A 16687-nucleotide genomic window follows, 5' to 3' on the forward strand; every position below is an offset into this window, starting at 1 on the left:
GGATATACCAAGCTCCTGTCCAGCGTGGCCAGCATTCTTATCTTGATCTCCTCAGATATAACGGGGAACTTGTCTAGGTTTGGCCGTCAATTTGAGTGATCACTCTGCAGATATTAGTAAGTCATTTTCAGATCAGCTGCAAGGGTAGTAGTCACCTTGTATATTGAAAGGTAAACTTGTTGGCCGATTAGTTCTATCAGTGAAACAAAAGGAAGCAAAGGGGGATAGAGGTCCTGTCTGCCCTCTCCCAGTAATTTTCAGAAGTCGTTCGAAAGGGAAAGAACCCAATGACGGTCGAGTAGGTTGAGTAAACGACCAACACTGGCCCCGAAGATCTGCAGGGGGAAAGTTCCGCCAACCAGGAAGGGAATTCCCATACATTGCGCTGTGGTAAACCCTAAGGAACCCAAATTCTCGGTCGGCGAATAATATGTGGCAGTATCACGCTCGTATGTCTCCAGTGAAACATGGCCCGGCAGCTTCAGGCTTTGTGGCTGTAGGTGATCAACATATTATATAGTACCAAATCCCAAATAGGGACATGGAGATGAGGAGTATAACGTAAGTTATGTGTCCGGTGTTCGATGGTTATGTAGCTGGCTGGTACTCTCTGAAGGACGGAGAGGCAACCCAACGACAGGGTCAATCTTGACCTCATATATCTTTACGATAAGCTTAGTGGATCTATGATGATGAGAGCTTTGGTTAATGCATGTTCGGGATTAGATTGCTCATGAGTTTTCTCACAATAGCTTCATCAGACTCGCAGCTGTGAGAGGCTACCGAGTAATTAATTGGGGTAGACCTCTCATCCTTGGTGGTCGCTGGCTTCTTCGATACTATGTATCCCCATTCAGTGACGTTGATAGGTTCACTGTTCGGCTCCTCAAGCATAGTCTTCTGGCTCTGCTAGGCCTCATCCCGCATAGACCTGCCACCGACTCTCCGTGTTTGGAGATAAATGTCTATCAGCTTCCACCTTGCACATTCCACTTTGTCAAGTTGATGTCGAGCTATAGATGGGATATCTAGGTGTGAAATGAAGCCTAGAAGAAAGGAAGGTGGGTGTATATAGCTGAGATGTTGGCAACTGTGCAGTAGTGCGGGTTGTTTGATATTATAATAGCTCAGTGTAAGAACCAAGAAGCTAAATTATAGCAGCCCCAACATGGTAACTAAGAGTAGGGAAAGAAAGAAGAGCGACGGGGAGAGATCGATAAACGAGAGACATAAATAGCCACAGATGGCCTAACAAAAGGGGCATCCACCCATATATTCGTTGTTTGTATATGCAAATTATACTTAAGAAGCTCAAGCGAATATCATGTACAAAATTCCAACTTAAAGAGTCGCCCTCGCCATGAATCGAACCCGAGACTTCTCGCTCCCTATATACTTCATGATGATGCTCCAGGTACAGCCCGCGGCTTCAACACGATACAGCGCCGAGAAACAACACACAATATAACCACCAGATCACATTTTAATAATATCTAAAAGAAGGATTATATTCTATAAGATTTAGTGATTAATTTAATATAGATAAAGTATAATAAAAGGACTTTAAAGGGGGTAACTATACAGGGATGTTAGATATAAAAAAACCTCACCCGCCGGGGGCCGCACCTGCTCCACAGAAGCTTCCTCGCAGTTACGACCGCCGAACCCACCAAAGTGGCTACGGGCGCCTAGGGGTTAACCCACTAGACAACCGGGCAGGATCAGTTGCTGATTTCAACTGGAAGTAAATGATAACACCTCATGCCCTTCCTACCTCAGCCTACTATGCGCGGGTTTCCCTCTTGAGGTACACAGCGATATCAAATCTTCATGTTATTTAGAGCTTGTATTCCGCGATTCCTAGGGAAGATGACGAGGAAATCCAAGTCTAGCCTTATAGTTCTTCTTGAATCTAGGCAATAAGCTTAACTCCGTGGACGATATTGTACCCTGGGGCTAATCACTAAGCGCCTCGGCTCCTTCGCGATATACCCGAGTCGGCACGGCACTTCCCCGCCATAGCAGCAATTATTTCGGGGAACATCCCACCCAACGAACCTAGTTATAACCCACACTTTTACACCCTCTCCCTGACTCCCACCGCACACCAATTTCCCCCAATCCCCTCCAATTCACCCCCACAATGACCGACCCATTGAAATCCTACGACTCCTCCGGCCGCCCCAAGCCCGCCGCAGTCTCGCAAAACGTCTACAACATCGCCGGTATCTCCGTAACAGTCTACGGTCTGAACGAGCTCCGCTCCCAGGCTACAGGTGTCGCATGCCTGTGGCTGCTTCACCCTCGTCTTGCGACGCAGGAGCGTATGACTGGTATCGCGGAGGCGACTATCAATGACTGGAATGAGAAGACGCAGGCTACGCCGTCGGCGAAGGGGTTGATTGCGGTTTCTTTTGACCAGCGGAATCATGGGGCGAGGATGGTGGATCCGCTTGCCAATGAGGCTTGGAGGCAGGGGAATCCTCGGCATGCGCAGGATATGTTTTCTATTTTCCGTGAGTGTTGTCTATACTACGCATTACTACTACGATTGGGGGATTGTGGATGCAGATGGCTTTGAATGGTGCTAATCTGTTATTGTAGAGGGCACCGCGCGCGATACTTCGCTGCTGATGGACTACCTCGCTGCGTTTATCTTCCCTAATGGCGAGCACAAGATCTCGGAGAACCTGGTACTCGGCGTGTCACTGGGCGGACACGCCGCGTGGAGCTGCTTGTTGCACGAGCCTCGCATCAGCGCCGGTGTTGTCATCATCGGCTGCCCGGATTACCTCAATCTCATGGTTGACCGTGCCCGTCTATCCAAGCTACCCTCCTGGACCAAGACCAACCCTCCCGGCGCAGAGATCCTCGGCTCGGAGGCTTTCCCGACGTCCTTCGTGGATATCGTCAAGCGGTATGACCCCGCCAGTCTGATGCTGGGTTATATAGATACCGGCTCGTCCAGCCTGCAACGTGATGGACCCCTGCCCGAGCCGACGGAGCAACAGAAGCAGGAACTGCGTCCGCTGCTGACGCGGTTATTGGCCGGCAAGCGGATTCTGAACCTGTCCGGTGGCATTGATAAGTTGGTGCCGTATCACCGCGGAGAAGCGTTTTTGGATTGGTTTAAGAGTGCGGTTGGATCGAACGGGTGGTTTGGCGAGGGCGGTGTTTGCTTTGAGGATATCATTGACCGGTCTGCGGGCCACGAGGTGACGCCTAAAATGGTTGATGAGGCTGTTCGGTTCGTGAGCGAGACACTGGCGATCAGTGCGGATAAGACGGGGCGGAGAGGCTCGGTGCGGGAGTCGAAGATCTGAGTGGTGTCATGATAGCTAGACTACAATATGGGGGAGCCTGTAAATAGCATCGAATGTATTACCTTGGACGATAGTATGATATACGGGTAGACCTACAAAGACAGTTGAGTACTGTATCGTCATGCTCGTACGGCATAGCATCATAGACCAGACAGCCTATATTAGAATTGGCCTTGGATGGGCACTGGCATAGCAGATGAACCGCAAATCCCAGCCCAGATATTGAATACGATGCCTCGGGCCACACATACAATCGAGCAGATGGAAGAAAAAAAGTTTGAAAAAATCCTCCTTGTGGTATTTGTTTAACACAATGTGAAATCGTAAGGGCATTCGGAGGCCATGCTATGCTGATTTGCATACACAAAAACCCTTTTTCTTTTGGAACGCCCCCGAACCAAACCATACTCGGCTCGTGGCGGCCTTTTTTCGAGTTTTCCGATCGTCCTCCTCCGACAGGATAAGACAGTTGAAAAGATTTCCTCCACAAGACCGAACGCAGACCCCCATAATTCAAGTGGGCTACGCTTGCCCCGATTCACCCGCCTTCTCCCGGGAAAAAAACACCAATATTCAACGCTTATGCGACCAGCTCAACGACACCACCGGCCTCCTTGATCTTCTGCTCGGCATCACGGCTGAAGTAGCGGGCACGGACGACGAGGGGAATGTTGGGGAGACGGCCCTTGCCGAGGACCTTGGAGTAGCCGAGGGGCAGGAGGTCGATGACGGGGGCGGTGTCGGTCTTCTGGCCGCTCAGGTAGGCTTCACGCTTCTCAGCGGGGACGAGAGTCCACAGCTGTAGAGAAAAAATGACAGTCAGTGAGGCTGTTCAACGGGTATATCCAATTTTCACGATGCCGGTCCATTTTTTGCTTTCCCTTCCAATTGGCTCTTGAAACCACTTCCGAATGCACTTGTCGTAGATGTCGTTCTTCAAGCATACAAGGCGTGTATCCAGCCTGCTTCTCCTCTCCTGCGCCTATCCCACACCTTTTTTCCACGCTTCCCTTCAAACTGGACCGGCTCGTTCGAATTCACGATTTCACGTACCTTGTCGAGGTTGATGGTGGGCTTCCAGAACTTCTGCTGGGTCTTGTGGAAGTAACGCATACCGACCTTACCGAAGTAACCGGGGTGGTACTTGTCAATGTTGGTACGGTGGTGGTGCTGACCACCGGCCATACCACGACCACCAGGGGACTTGCGGTGCTTGCCGATACGACCGTAACCGGCGGAAACGTGGCCGCGGCTGTGAGAAAGAAGAGGAGGTTAGTATTCTGGTCGTATATTGTGCGTGTTTGAGGGTGTATCGTCGAGCGTCGTGCGATATGTACAAGAGGCGCCGGCGATATCGAAAAAGTTGCGCCGATCGCGAACTGAATGCCAGGAGGGTGGAAAGGGTCGACTCACTGCTTCCGGGTCTTCGACAAACGGGTAGGCATCTTGTCGGGTGGTGTGTTGGCGACAAGACCGGTCTGAGAATTGGGCGTTGAAGGGGGGAAGGGTCGTGATGCTACCGGCTCAGATGTTGAAATCCACGCTCGCAAAGCTAGACTGTGCGCTAAGCAATTCGCTTGTCCCGTGATAGGGTCAAACCCTGCCCTGGGGTTGCCGTTGGTCACGTGGATCAGTCTCCGTTCTGCCACCGCCTTGGCTTTAGGTGTGGGTCTAACCATATCGGGTAATATAGTAAAGACCGTTGAACGACATCATACTTCAACATCATTTGTCGATTCAGAGTCGAATGGTACAATCTTATTGACTAGTTTGATAAAGTGTCAATTTTGTAGAAAGATAACCTTGAGCCTAAAAAGACTCCGTCGGACTATGGGAAAGTACGGAGATCAGACACATTCTACAGACATCTTGGTTGTTCATGTACTGTATATGCTTCACGCAACTTGTCCGAGAATATGTACATCTCTTGATTGTATTCTTTCATAAGAATATATTTTCTCAAATCCTCAGCTCGGCTTCTATACCTCTATTATCATCACGATCCCCTCTTTATCCTGCCTTCTCAGCGAAAAACTTCGTCAACCGCTGGACAGTGGCCTGCGCCGGCCTCACACTCGGACTCGCAACCAAACTCCCCCTAATCCACCCAGGCAGCTTAGCCTGAATCCTCGGCGTCTCATACCGCCGATCAATCATCACGATAGCCGCATAATCATTAACATGCCGAATAGCCCGCCCGATACACTGGTTAACAGCTCTCATGCATGCATTCTCATAAAAGTCCCGCCCAGCCGCAGCTGCACTAGCTTTCTTCTCCGCCTCCGTGCCCGAGTGCTGCTTATGCGTCTTTTCTTCAATGTACTTGATTTTCGCTTGCCAGACTGCGCTGCGTATGTTGGGGAATGGTAGTCCGATGATGAAGACGCCGCGTCCCAGTTCGTCGGAGAAGTTGATTCCTTCGGAGAGTTTGCCGCCTACCACGGAGAGGAGGAGGGCGCCTTGGCCGGTTGAGACTGCGGAGGTGTATTCCTGGAGGAGAGTGTCTGTGGATGTGCTCGAGTCGCGGAATTCGTAAAGGATTTTCTTTTTGTTGGATATTAGGCTTAGGATTGTGGATCCGTTGCCGTTGGGTATGGGTTTTTGCCATACGCTGACTACTTGGCTTAGGTAGTCGTAGCTGGGGAAGAATGCGACAACACCGCCTGGGATGACCTGGCAGAGGGTTGCTATCGTTCTTCCAAGATCGGTTATCTAGGGATTTGTGGTTAGCACGTACAAAGATGGACCTTTGTGCAAGGGCTGCTTACCATTTTCTCGGAGTTACGAGATTCGTATGTGAAATCGAAATCTGAGCCCATGAGTCCCTTTGTGAGGGATTGTGCTACCAGGTTGGTATGAGGAATGACGTGGCCATAGCTGAATGTACCAAGTCGCTCGGGTGGGACGTAGGAGAATAGGTGGTTCATGTAATCGGACATCTGGTCGGGGTATTAGCAATGCACGAATTGGTGGGCTCAACCCGTTCTTTTTTTCCCATGACTTACCGGCGACATAGTACCACCCGCCAGGATCACGGCCCGGGCATCCTCGACAATTTCACGGAAGTGATTGGTCGGATCGAGAAGCATGTATTTCAGTTGTACATCATTCTTGTCCTTTTGGAAGAATAGCCTGCCTTCTTCTGACGGGTTCATCAGAGGCAACAGGAAACTCTGAATATGGAAAAGAACGGGCACGGTAGACCTATCCCTAGACCGAGAGCCTTGCGGCTCTTGCGATGATTCGACATACCCGTCGACTTTCCGGGCTAGCTTGCTCTCTTGCAGATACCGCGAGAGCTTGTACGGGTTGATCTGATCCACACCCTTGCCAGCCATGAGATCGGATGGCTGGATAGAGCCTTCGGCAGGCCCCTTCTGTTGGGAGATTTCGTGGAGGTGGCGAGCGATGGAGCTCACTAGTCTAATCACTTGAGCGACGTAGTTTCGATTCTTGCCCTTGAGACGGTTCTTGAATTTGCGAGCATACGTCGTTAATTGGGTGATTGCAGTTTGCAGTTGAGAGAGCGAAACGGTCACTGAGTGAATACCGGCAATAGCATCCATCAGATTGTGCGCCTCGTCGATGATGACTACATGGTCTTTGACGGACAAGTTAAGGGCCTCGCGGGCTGATCGCTGGAGAAGTAGTGGATATGGAAGAGTCACGATCTGTCAAGCAAGGGTCAGCATCACTCAATGTCCAGTAGCTCCGTTATGCATGTTTACTGACCTCGCTATGTTTGATGACGGAGCGGGACGCATAGTAGGGACAGATGCCGATCTCCTTTCCTACTTTCCCAATATCCTCAATGTCCTTCACCGTAGCCAAGGCATGGTCTCGAAATTGAAGAAGCAATGCGTCATCATCCTTAGAAGGAAGAAAAGAGCATTTCTTGTCAGCAGCAACGCCTGATTGTTGCAGATCTAAGCACCGCTCGTTGATCGCTGTGCTGTTCTCCAGCGCTCGGACCTTGGGGTTTATGCAAAGATTCTTTCTGGAGCCCAGCGAGAGGTGTTTCACGGCTTCCTCCAGCTTCGACAGATCGTCCTCCTTGCCATCCTTTTCCGGGTCAAGGGGAATGCTCGATGGGAATGTAACTCGACGCAGTTCACCCGCAAATTGACTGAGCTGGGAGTGGGTTCGTGAACAGTAGAAGATCTTGACCGTGTCATCTTCCTCATCCTCGTCCTTTTTCTTGGTTGAAAAGTTTCCCTTGAACTTTTCTAATAGAGCGAGAGTGCTAGCAGACAGGCCATCGACTCCTCCTGACTCGCTTGGCTTTTTTTGGGCTTCCAACTCGCTGTCATAGTCATCCAGGACAAATTGCTCCTCGTCGTCGTGACTTGACTGCGAATCCTGTTCATCCAATCGCTAAATGCAAGATTGTCAGCAGGGGGACTTGATCAGATACGTTTCAGACTGGGACGTGCATACCTGTTTCTTACGGGGCCGGTTTTGCGTCACTGATGCCTGCTTCAATCGCTCTTCTTCCCGTTTAATCTTGGCCAATCGCGCCTCAAACTCTTGCCTTTTCTCGGCAATGGCACGGCGTGAATCCTTTTTGGCAAATTCCACCATCCAATCTGGCTCGTCATCGTCACCTAGTGCAGAGATGAGCTATGACGTAAGACAAAGCGCTACAGGTTAGGACACATACATGCTGCCTGATCCAAGGTCTCCTGAAAGGCCTTGCGCTTGTGATCCCGTAGCCATGTGAGAGATCCGCAGATCAAGCTCAGTGATTTACCCTGATTGGAAAAAGGGCCTTAGTATGGTCGTAAAAGGTGGACGATCTCACCCAAGGTGGCATCTCATCCGATTCACCAGACTAGTGGAGACAAACTACTTACAGTGCCTACGGCCGTCAGATCGGAAGACACGGAGTAAACAAGGGGGCCTTGCTCGGGGAAGAGGGGCCTAGCGCGTACCGGTGGGGGACTCAAAGACGGCTACTTTTCCGTCTTCAAGGCAGCCGTATAGGGCCTGCATGAACTGGAGCTGAATGTCGTACGGGGTAAACGGATGGTGGAAATCCTGTGGCGTGGTTGCCATGTTGGTGGCCGTGGTGGCAGTGGCCACGGAATACACAGCCTGGAGTTTGTCTTTGACACCAAATGGTGTATTACCCAGCGAAACTCAAACGATCAGCAGCGGGTAGGGTTTTTTCTGGAAAGTCGCGGCTGATAAAAATAACACCCGAGCCCGTTGGTGGAGCCGGAGGAGGAGTCCAGGAGAGACATGCTCCAGTCGTGTTGCTGACTCGCTGCAACATCCAGGGGGAAAAGAAATTATGGGCGGGTCCGTTGGTATTTGACTCGGTGATGGGCCACGATACGTTTTGTTTTTTATGCCCAATGTGATATCTAGAGAAATAAATTGGATATTGAATACATTATAAACTAAATCATCTACTATGCTTTTCAGGAGGATGACTGCTCGGAAAATGCTAGTATTCCCGACTCAATGTGGGGATCTATATAAGAAGATAAGCGAAAAGACAACATCACAGTCGTATACCACCGAAAGCTTTTGATTATACTCTCTAGTTGATCATATTTCATCATCAAGCCTATAATAACCTCCATGTCAATTATTCGAACCTTGTTTACTTATTCACAAGCATCAGTCTAGTCATCATTGTCAGACTCTTAAACTTATTTTTGACTCTCGCTGCCATTTTAGATTTACCAAGACTATTAATATCCGCTCCAGCCTCAGCTGACTGTGGCAGGACATGTCCAGCAGTCCAGTGATATTTACATTAGTATCATGCTTAACGAACCCGTTGGTCACGACTATGAACTGCAGTACATTGCCTCTAATCAGTCATAACCTCGTTGGGAAAGTTATACGGCGATAGTACGTCGAGAGAGTGTGTATCCTTGTTGTAGTACAGCATGGATATACTAGCATACTAATGCCCATACTGGAATCAACTCTAGCATTGCAGAATGATAGACATCATGTAATTTCAAAACTCATAGACACCCAGTCCATCGGGTCCCGAGTTATGTATGTATTCCACTTTACACTGGGTCCTTGACTCCTCCACTACTTAAAAAAGGTCACCTAATTAGGCCCTGAGTTGCGCTAAAGTGGGTTGTGGTTCGGTCTGTTCGGTACGTCGGACATGTACATACTTAATTTGGTAATTATTATTACAATCGCTAGAATTTAGGAGTATTTAGTATACTGTAATTTTTTTTATATCTCGATAGCTTTTCTAATTACACTGGTATAGTGTTCCACGACCTATTAAGCTAGTCCTGAGACCCAGATAATCTCCGGAGGCCTCTTTCTTTTCGTTCCATCGCCTTCCTTTTAGCTCCTCTTTAGCTCCTAAACAGCCGGTTCGGCGTCTTCCCCCTCCCCATCTTTTTCTGTCTGGACGCCCCTCCTACTCCTCTTACTCTTCCTTTCCCCTCTTCCCCCCTCCACCCCTCTTCTAGTTTTCTCTTCAAAAATTTCTCGTGGGAAGTATTCGCGGATGCTGCCCCGCAACTGAGGGTATCCGGTACTTTCTCTGCAGCACCTGACAATTTCCCTTTTCCAATTTACCAAAACTACACACGAGATGAATCATCCTCCGCAACACGGCCAGGGTCGTGGTCAGCAAGGCCTGGGGCCGACTTGGTATCCAGGGGGGCAGGATGACTTTTACATGCCAGAGGTCATCTCCCCCTCCCCTCAAAGGTGCGATCTCCTCCCCTCCATTTTCTAGCCGTTGCATCTGTCAATGTCCCTACAACGATGCCGCGGGTTCGTGTGCTAATTCATCCGCGCAGGGTCATGCCCGAGGTCCCCGAGAACATGCAAGACAACATCGCGCAGATGGAACACCACTCCTATGACCCCCGCCGCGCTCAGCCGCAGTCGCCCGCGCAATACGCTCCCCGGTCCCAGTTTCCGGAGCGCTCCTCTTCTGCGGTTCAAAGCCAGCCTCAGCAAGCCCAGGCTCACGATCACGGTGCCTACGCGCAGTCCGCGACTTACGATAGCATGGACCACCCTAATTTCTCCCCGTTCCCCGTTTTGCGGAACCCCCGCCAAATGTCCCGCCCACCGATGAGCAGCGCGAAGCGAATCTTGAACGCGCCCGCATGGCCGTTCTGTCCACCACCGACCCGGAGATGCAATTGGCATGGGCGCAGGATGCGCTCGCCTTTGTCGAGGTCGCCGCCCAAAACGAGGCTCGTCTGTCGACCACTCAACCCCCACGGCCTCACACCCCCCAGGTCGAGCGTCAGCTGCGCACGGATGCGATGAACATTGTCAACTTTCTGGCGGGCCAGCAGCACCCCAAGGCCGAGTTTATCAAGGGTATGTGGCTGGAGTTTGGCAAGTTTGGCTACCGCATCGACCGAAAGGAAGCGTTCCGCTCTTACACGCGGGCGGCCGAGAAGGGATATGCGCGCGCCGAGTATCGCATTGGTATGCAGTTTGAGAGCTCCGGAGAGCCAGAGAAGGCTATTCGACACTATGAGCGCGGTGTTTCAATGTCGGATTCTGCCTCGTACTACGTATGTTTTGTCCCGGAGAAGGAAGATACGCGAAAATAACGACCGGGATCTCTAACTGTGTCTTCCAGCGCCTGGGAATGATGATTCTTCTCGGACAGCATGGCCAGCGTCAGGACTATCGGAGAGGTTTGGAGTATATTAGATTGGCCGCGCAATCATGCGACCAGAACGCGCCGCAGGGTGCCTATGTAAGTGAACGACACTGGTGGATGGGCGGTTATGTTGCGAATTCTAATCAAATCAAACTATAGGTCTACGGTATGCTGTTGGCTGGCGAGCTCCCTCAAGTCAGCGTTCCCGAGCCTTACCTCACTCCCGATCTCAATATTGCCCGTGTCAACATCGAAAAAGCTGCATACCATGGATTCGCCAAGGCCCAGGTTAAAATGGGTGCTGCATACGAGCTTTGTCAGTTGCAATGTGATTTCAACCCCGCGCTGTCCTTGCATTACAATGCGCTCGCCGCCCGCCAGGGCGAACCGGAAGCCGAGATGGCCATTAGCAAATGGTTCCTCTGTGGACACGAAGGTGTCTTTGAGAAGAACGACGAGCTCGCATTCACCTATGCCCAACGTGCAGCACAAAGTGGCCTCCCCACTGCCGAATTCGCCTTGGGCTACTTTTATGAGGTCGGCATCTTTGTTCCAGTTGATATTAGGGAAGCTCGGAGCTGGTATGCCAAATCCGCTGCCAGCGGCAACAAAGATGCGTCTTCGCGCATTGATAGCATCTCGCGATCAAAGACTTTGTCCAGGAAGGATCACGAAAAGGTTGCCATTTCCCGTATAAAATCGACCCGTTATGCCCACCAGCGTGGTAATTCGTTGGAAGCAACTCCTGAGAACATCGAGATGCCCGACCCTTCACGCATGAGCCTCAACGACCAACCCCCCTCCGCCGCTCCCTACCCTGATCGGACTGGGTCTGCTCGTCCTCGTCCTCCCGGTCAGCAGAACTACCAAATGCCCGATCCTCGCCCAAGCTCCGCCTTTGGTGTCAACCCGAACCTTCGCCAGAATGGTCCTCCCCCGGTCCTGGATATGGCGGAGGTCGCAATCCGTCCTACGGCGCTGGTGGCCCCGGTGGTCCTCCTGGCCCAATGAATTACCGCCAGCACAGCCCTGGTGGTCTCAGTGGTCCAACCAGCCCTCAGTCCGCGGGCATGATCAGCCCCAGCGGCACGCCCCGAGTGGACATTGGGTACTCCGCACCAGTTCCACCTCCAGGTGCGGACCGTCGTCGTCCTGCACGTCTTGACTCTGCACCGCCAGACCGCAAGCCTGTGCGAACACCTGTCTCCGGTCATGCCCCTGCTCCTGGACCTCTACCATCCCCTCGTAACCCTACATCACCTAGGCCGATGGGCTCCCCCCAATCTGCCAACTTCCCTCCACGCAACGAGTCACGCCAGCCCTCCAGAAGCTCGGCCTCGTCAACGCCGCAGCCGCCAGCAGGCCCTGCACAACAGCAGCAACCGGCTAAGCCTGCTGCTCCACCGCCATCTAAGGGTCCTAAGACGTTTGAGGAAATGGGTGTCCCCAGTGCGAAGAACGACAGCGATTGCGTACGTATTCCTATTCCATGCGGAGCCATCTACTTTATCTCAGGTGGAATCATTCTGAATTAAAGAGCTAACCATCTTCTTCACAGATTATAATGTAATTGATACCCCGGACGCTGTTCGTTCTCGATTAAAACCACTTTCCCTCCATGGCCATCCCATACATGTCTGTGGGCGTAACCATTTTGCATTTGGTCTTTTTACTTTCCAACATTACCTCTTCATTTTGATCTAGCTTTTTGTTTTCTCTCTCTTCGATTTCTTATACCTTCTTGTAATTTGGGGCCCTTTTCTCAAAATTACATTTGTTGGCTTGGGAGGTAAATCAGTTGACGATGCCCTCCCTTTTCTTCCATGTTGCCTTTTCCCCTTCCCCAATTCTCTCTCCCACATGTTTGCATTTACGCTCCGGATATCTTGGCTGCCCTGGGGCCTTTGGACATATGGTAGTTCGGCTGTTTAGATTTTCTAGATATGTAGTCTTTTATGAGAGCATTCAAAATGCATTTGTGTACTTGTGTGTTCCTATGCTTTTCAAGTATATGTGTAGTTTGTAGTGTGTAGAGGATTCAATTTTGGTGTGGTGTGTGATCTCTCTCTTCTCATCTTCAACTTCCACCTGAACTTTCACCTCGAATTCGAGTCCACTCCAGGCTTTCCCCAAACCGTCACCGCCATGGCACCTCGCAAGGAAAAGGGCGACAAAGGTGCCAGGACAGATGGTGTGTTTTTGACGCCTGAATGTCTTGTGAGGATTGGGTACTGACGAGGTGACAAGATGCCACTCTGGTTCTGGATTATCTACGTGAGTTCTTCCGATGCCTTGATATCCGATTGATCACCAGGATATTAATGCGTTTGCAGGTGAACAAAAGTATGCCATTCCGACCTCTTCGGTTGGAGGATTAACGCTGACTCGCTGATTGGTACAGTCGTCCCTACTCGGTATGTACCTTGGTCCTGACATACCTCGAGTCAGAACGCTGATGATGTTGACGGTAGGCGATCGATATCTCTGCAAATCTACACAACAAGGTCACCAAAAGTGAGTACAACTCATTTCACTCGCGCGGGTATATGTTTGTACTTCGCTGATCGCGTGATTCCAGCCCAAGCCGCAAAGGTACTAAAGGAATTGCACCAGAATGGCGAGATCGAAGGTCGAACTGCAGGTATGTGGATCCTCGACCCCGCATACGCAGTCTGAGGTCATCTACTGAATAAATGGGGGTTATCAACAGGAAAACAGATAGTCTATCATGCCCTCCAGAAAGCATCAGACAGTGCGAGTCCCGAAGTCCTTGTTGCTCTCAGTCAGCAGATCACGACACTTCAAGATGAACTCTCGACCATCAAGGCAAACGAGAAAAAGGCCCGAGCTGCCTTGTCCGCCCTTGAAGCTAAACCGCGACTGTCCACTCTGCGAGAGGATATCCGCCAGCTACAGGAGGAACGAGACGCCGCCCAAGCACGTATAGGCAAACTCTATGGCGACGATCAACCTCAGATCTCCCCCGAGGCGCGTGCTCAGCTGGAGCGCGACTGGAAGCAATGGCAACGACAGGCCACCGTCCGCCGTGGCATCTGTCGCGAGTTATGGGGGCGATGCTCTGAAGTTTTGCCGGAGGATACGACTGCGCCGGAGTTATGGGTAAGCCACACACTACTACTCATCGCCACTGGCACTTGAGTTTGTTGAGAGTAGGCGAAGGTACCGTACTGACGGGGCGAGCAGGAGTCTTTGGGGCTTGAAGGGACACTCCAATAAGAATCGGTCGGGTACGGACGCTTGATCTGCCTCGTTCTCCACTCGGTCACATCATTCGACAAGCGTGATTTGCGGCTCGGCCTGAGCGGAGCCTTGGAGCTTTCTGATTACGGGAAAATACTGGAATACTGAATAGTGAGCACGGGGCAACCAGGGCGTGACTGGGATGATTCGTCACGCTTTGATAGGTGACTATTTATTCAGGATGAGAGAGATTTCGGAGATATGCGAGCGGATCTTGCGGAATGGAGGCAACCCGGGAGGCGACTATTCTTTCTCCAGGCACATCAGATGAACAGAGCAGATGGTCTGGTCTTTCGGAGGGCGACCAACGAGAACCAGTGGAGAAGGACTTCCACTACGAAAAGAGCCCATCATCATCTGCACCCGCAGTTATCAGAAGTAGTCATGCTACTTTAGTATTCTTCTTCTGTTCTATTCTTCATACTCCTCTTTTATTCTTGAGAATCTATCTCTATCGCTATCTCTATTCCTATACTACTATACTATACTGTACTGTTTCGTACAAAAAAAAAAAGTACATTTAAACTTCGCTGAACTTCACCGCCCGCCACCCGCCCATTCCCCTCTCACTCCGATAACCACCCCTCCAGCCTCTTCCCCCTCACCATCCCAATTCTCACTCGGCGATGCTCTCGGCCTCTCGCCCTCCTGCCCGTTCCAATCGTCCTGAAATGAGAGGTCGTGCACCTCTGCCGGTGCCCTCGGGCCTTCAAAACGGCCATTCCCGCAATCCTTCTAGCCTCGACATGGCTCGCAGCCCGCCCAACCCGAGCAATAAGAGTATGTCTTCATGCAACCTCGCCCACCGATCCACCAGCACTCCATTCAACTCCCGTATATGTCGCTGTCTGTTGATCATAAGCTAATTAATGCCTCTCCGATTACTCCGCAGACACTAAGCATGTTCCTTGCAAATTCTTCCGTCAAGGCGCTTGTCAGGCCGGCCCCGCTTGTCCGTTCCTGCACTCGACCGATGCCGCAATCGACTATGCGCCATGCAAATACTTCACCAAGGTATGAGTTGACTCGCGCCTTCCAGTCCATTTTTCAATGCATTTCATCATTCCAATTTGATCTGGCGGCTGACCGTGATGGCACTTTTTTTGCCTTTTGTCTGGGTTTAGGGTAACTGCAAGTTCGGCGCAAAATGCGCTCTCGCGCATATCCTTCCTGACGGCCGTCGTGTGAATCGAGCTAGTGGTGGTGGCGGTGGTGGTATGGGTATGGGTGGTGGTAGTCACTTGAACCTGGGCGGCCGAGTCAACCCGCAGGCATATGTTAATCAGGACTCTGCCCTGACGAACTCGGTCCTCTCGCAGCAGCGTCTGAATGGTCACGAGCCAAGATACCCCCAGCAGCTTCCCCCGCAAGACGAGTCCGGCTTCGTGCAGGCTCAGCAGCAGCAGGCACCTTATGATGCGATCCCCACAATCGATACCGGACTCGCCTCCGATGCCGGCTCCAAGTACGGCTCCCCCGTGGATGATGTGCGCTTCCCCATGTCGCCTAGTGCCCGCCATCTAACGGCGTTGGATGCCCCGCTCCCCGCGTCATTTGATAGCCAGGGAATTTCTCATGCGGCTCGCTATGGCCCCGTCGCTGCTTCGGTGCCCTCCAAATTCGGCCTCGGGGAACTATCCTCCCCTCCGGCTCAGCGAATGGGCCCCTCGGATCCGTTCCGCAATATTCGTGATGTCGGCTACGACATGCGGAAGCCATCGTCAAACATTGGATCTTCTCCCCCAGCACCTGAAGATTCCGTCGGTCCCCGGTTCTTGCACTCTTCTCGCTCCGTCAAGCCCCGCATTCTATCTGCGAGTGTTCCTCGCCCAGCTTTGCTTGACGATTGGGATGAGAACTTCCCCATGGAGGAGGACTATCTGCCTATGAACCTGCACGATGATGTTCTCACACCACAGGAGAAACTCCGCCGTCTTTCCCGAACGGACCACGACCTCAGCTCGAGTCACCGCGAGATCGGGGGTCTTGGTATGACGAGCACCAGCTTCTCGAAGAATGGCTCGCCGCTCGCATCTAGTCCATCTCGCTTCGGTGCCTTGTTTGCCAAGCAACGACAGAAGAAGGAAGAGGATTCCATCGGCTCATCCTTCCCCCACATTGGCTCTCCGCTCCGCGAATCGTCATTGAACCCTATCGGTAGCCCCAGCTTGGGCCCAATTGGCAGCCGCACCTCGTACGATAACTCGCCATTTGTCTCCAGCCCTGGTCGCCAGTCTTCCATGTCCATGATCTCTGAACAGCTGAGTGGCCTTTCCCTCCACCCCGGTTCGGCCCGCCACTCTTCCGTCGGGCCGGGTCGCCTCGATCGCACCATTTCTTCAACAACCAGCAAGATCGAGGAGGAGGAACAGAGTGACTTGGTCTTCTCCATGGAGGAGGAAGAGGGAAACAAGCGCAACAGCTCTTCCTGGAACTCTGAGAGCAAGGAGAGCTCGAATGACTCTTAATTTTGTTCTGTACATGCAAG

The 16687-nt window shown here is 51.6% G+C and overlaps 5 protein-coding genes across 5 annotated transcripts; 3 read left to right on the forward strand and 2 right to left on the reverse strand.

Annotated features, from left to right (window-relative positions):
- Nucleotides 1-2143: 2143 nt before the first annotated feature.
- N7496_005271 (uncharacterized protein) lies at nt 2144-3323 on the forward strand (the record flags this gene model as incomplete). Its single annotated transcript, XM_056698200.1, has 2 exons — nt 2144-2516; nt 2605-3323. 2 exons carry the CDS (start codon nt 2144-2146, stop codon nt 3321-3323), a joined length of 1092 nt encoding a protein of 363 aa, XP_056556725.1.
- A 580-nt stretch (nt 3324-3903) lies between these two features.
- Nucleotides 3904-5002, reverse strand: N7496_005272 (60S ribosomal uL15 domain-containing protein; the record flags this gene model as incomplete). The annotated part of the gene is made up of 3 exons (XM_056698201.1): nt 3904-4122; nt 4377-4575; nt 4737-5002. 3 exons carry the CDS (start codon nt 5000-5002, stop codon nt 3904-3906), a joined length of 684 nt encoding a protein of 227 aa, XP_056556726.1.
- Nucleotides 5003-5333: 331 nt separating this feature from the next.
- chl1 (DNA helicase) lies at nt 5334-8378 on the reverse strand (the record flags this gene model as incomplete). The annotated part of the gene is made up of 8 exons (XM_056698202.1): nt 5334-6035; nt 6092-6262; nt 6329-6994; nt 7056-7697; nt 7761-7927; nt 7984-8074; nt 8177-8181; nt 8255-8378. 8 exons carry the CDS (start codon nt 8376-8378, stop codon nt 5334-5336), a joined length of 2568 nt encoding a protein of 855 aa, XP_056556727.1.
- A 1522-nt stretch (nt 8379-9900) lies between these two features.
- N7496_005274 (uncharacterized protein) lies at nt 9901-14097 on the forward strand (the record flags this gene model as incomplete). Its single annotated transcript, XM_056698203.1, has 13 exons — nt 9901-10019; nt 10112-10355; nt 10400-10846; nt 10915-11034; nt 11098-11791; nt 11863-12410; nt 12958-13129; nt 13186-13212; nt 13272-13281; nt 13340-13352; nt 13410-13452; nt 13517-13579; nt 13649-14097. 13 exons carry the CDS (start codon nt 9901-9903, stop codon nt 14095-14097), a joined length of 2949 nt encoding a protein of 982 aa, XP_056556728.1.
- Nucleotides 14098-14825: 728 nt separating this feature from the next.
- N7496_005275 (putative spindle poison sensitivity protein Scp3) lies at nt 14826-16667 on the forward strand (the record flags this gene model as incomplete). Its single annotated transcript, XM_056698204.1, has 3 exons — nt 14826-14979; nt 15092-15213; nt 15324-16667. The coding sequence occupies 3 exons, from the start codon at nt 14826-14828 to the stop codon at nt 16665-16667; spliced, it is 1620 nt and encodes a 539-aa protein (XP_056556729.1).
- Between the last annotated feature and the right edge of the window lie 20 nt (nt 16668-16687).

This window comes from Penicillium cataractarum (assembly GCF_028827025.1).
Source record: "Penicillium cataractarum strain IBT 29864 chromosome Unknown utg000004l, whole genome shotgun sequence".
NCBI lineage: Eukaryota > Fungi > Ascomycota > Eurotiomycetes > Eurotiales > Aspergillaceae > Penicillium > Penicillium cataractarum.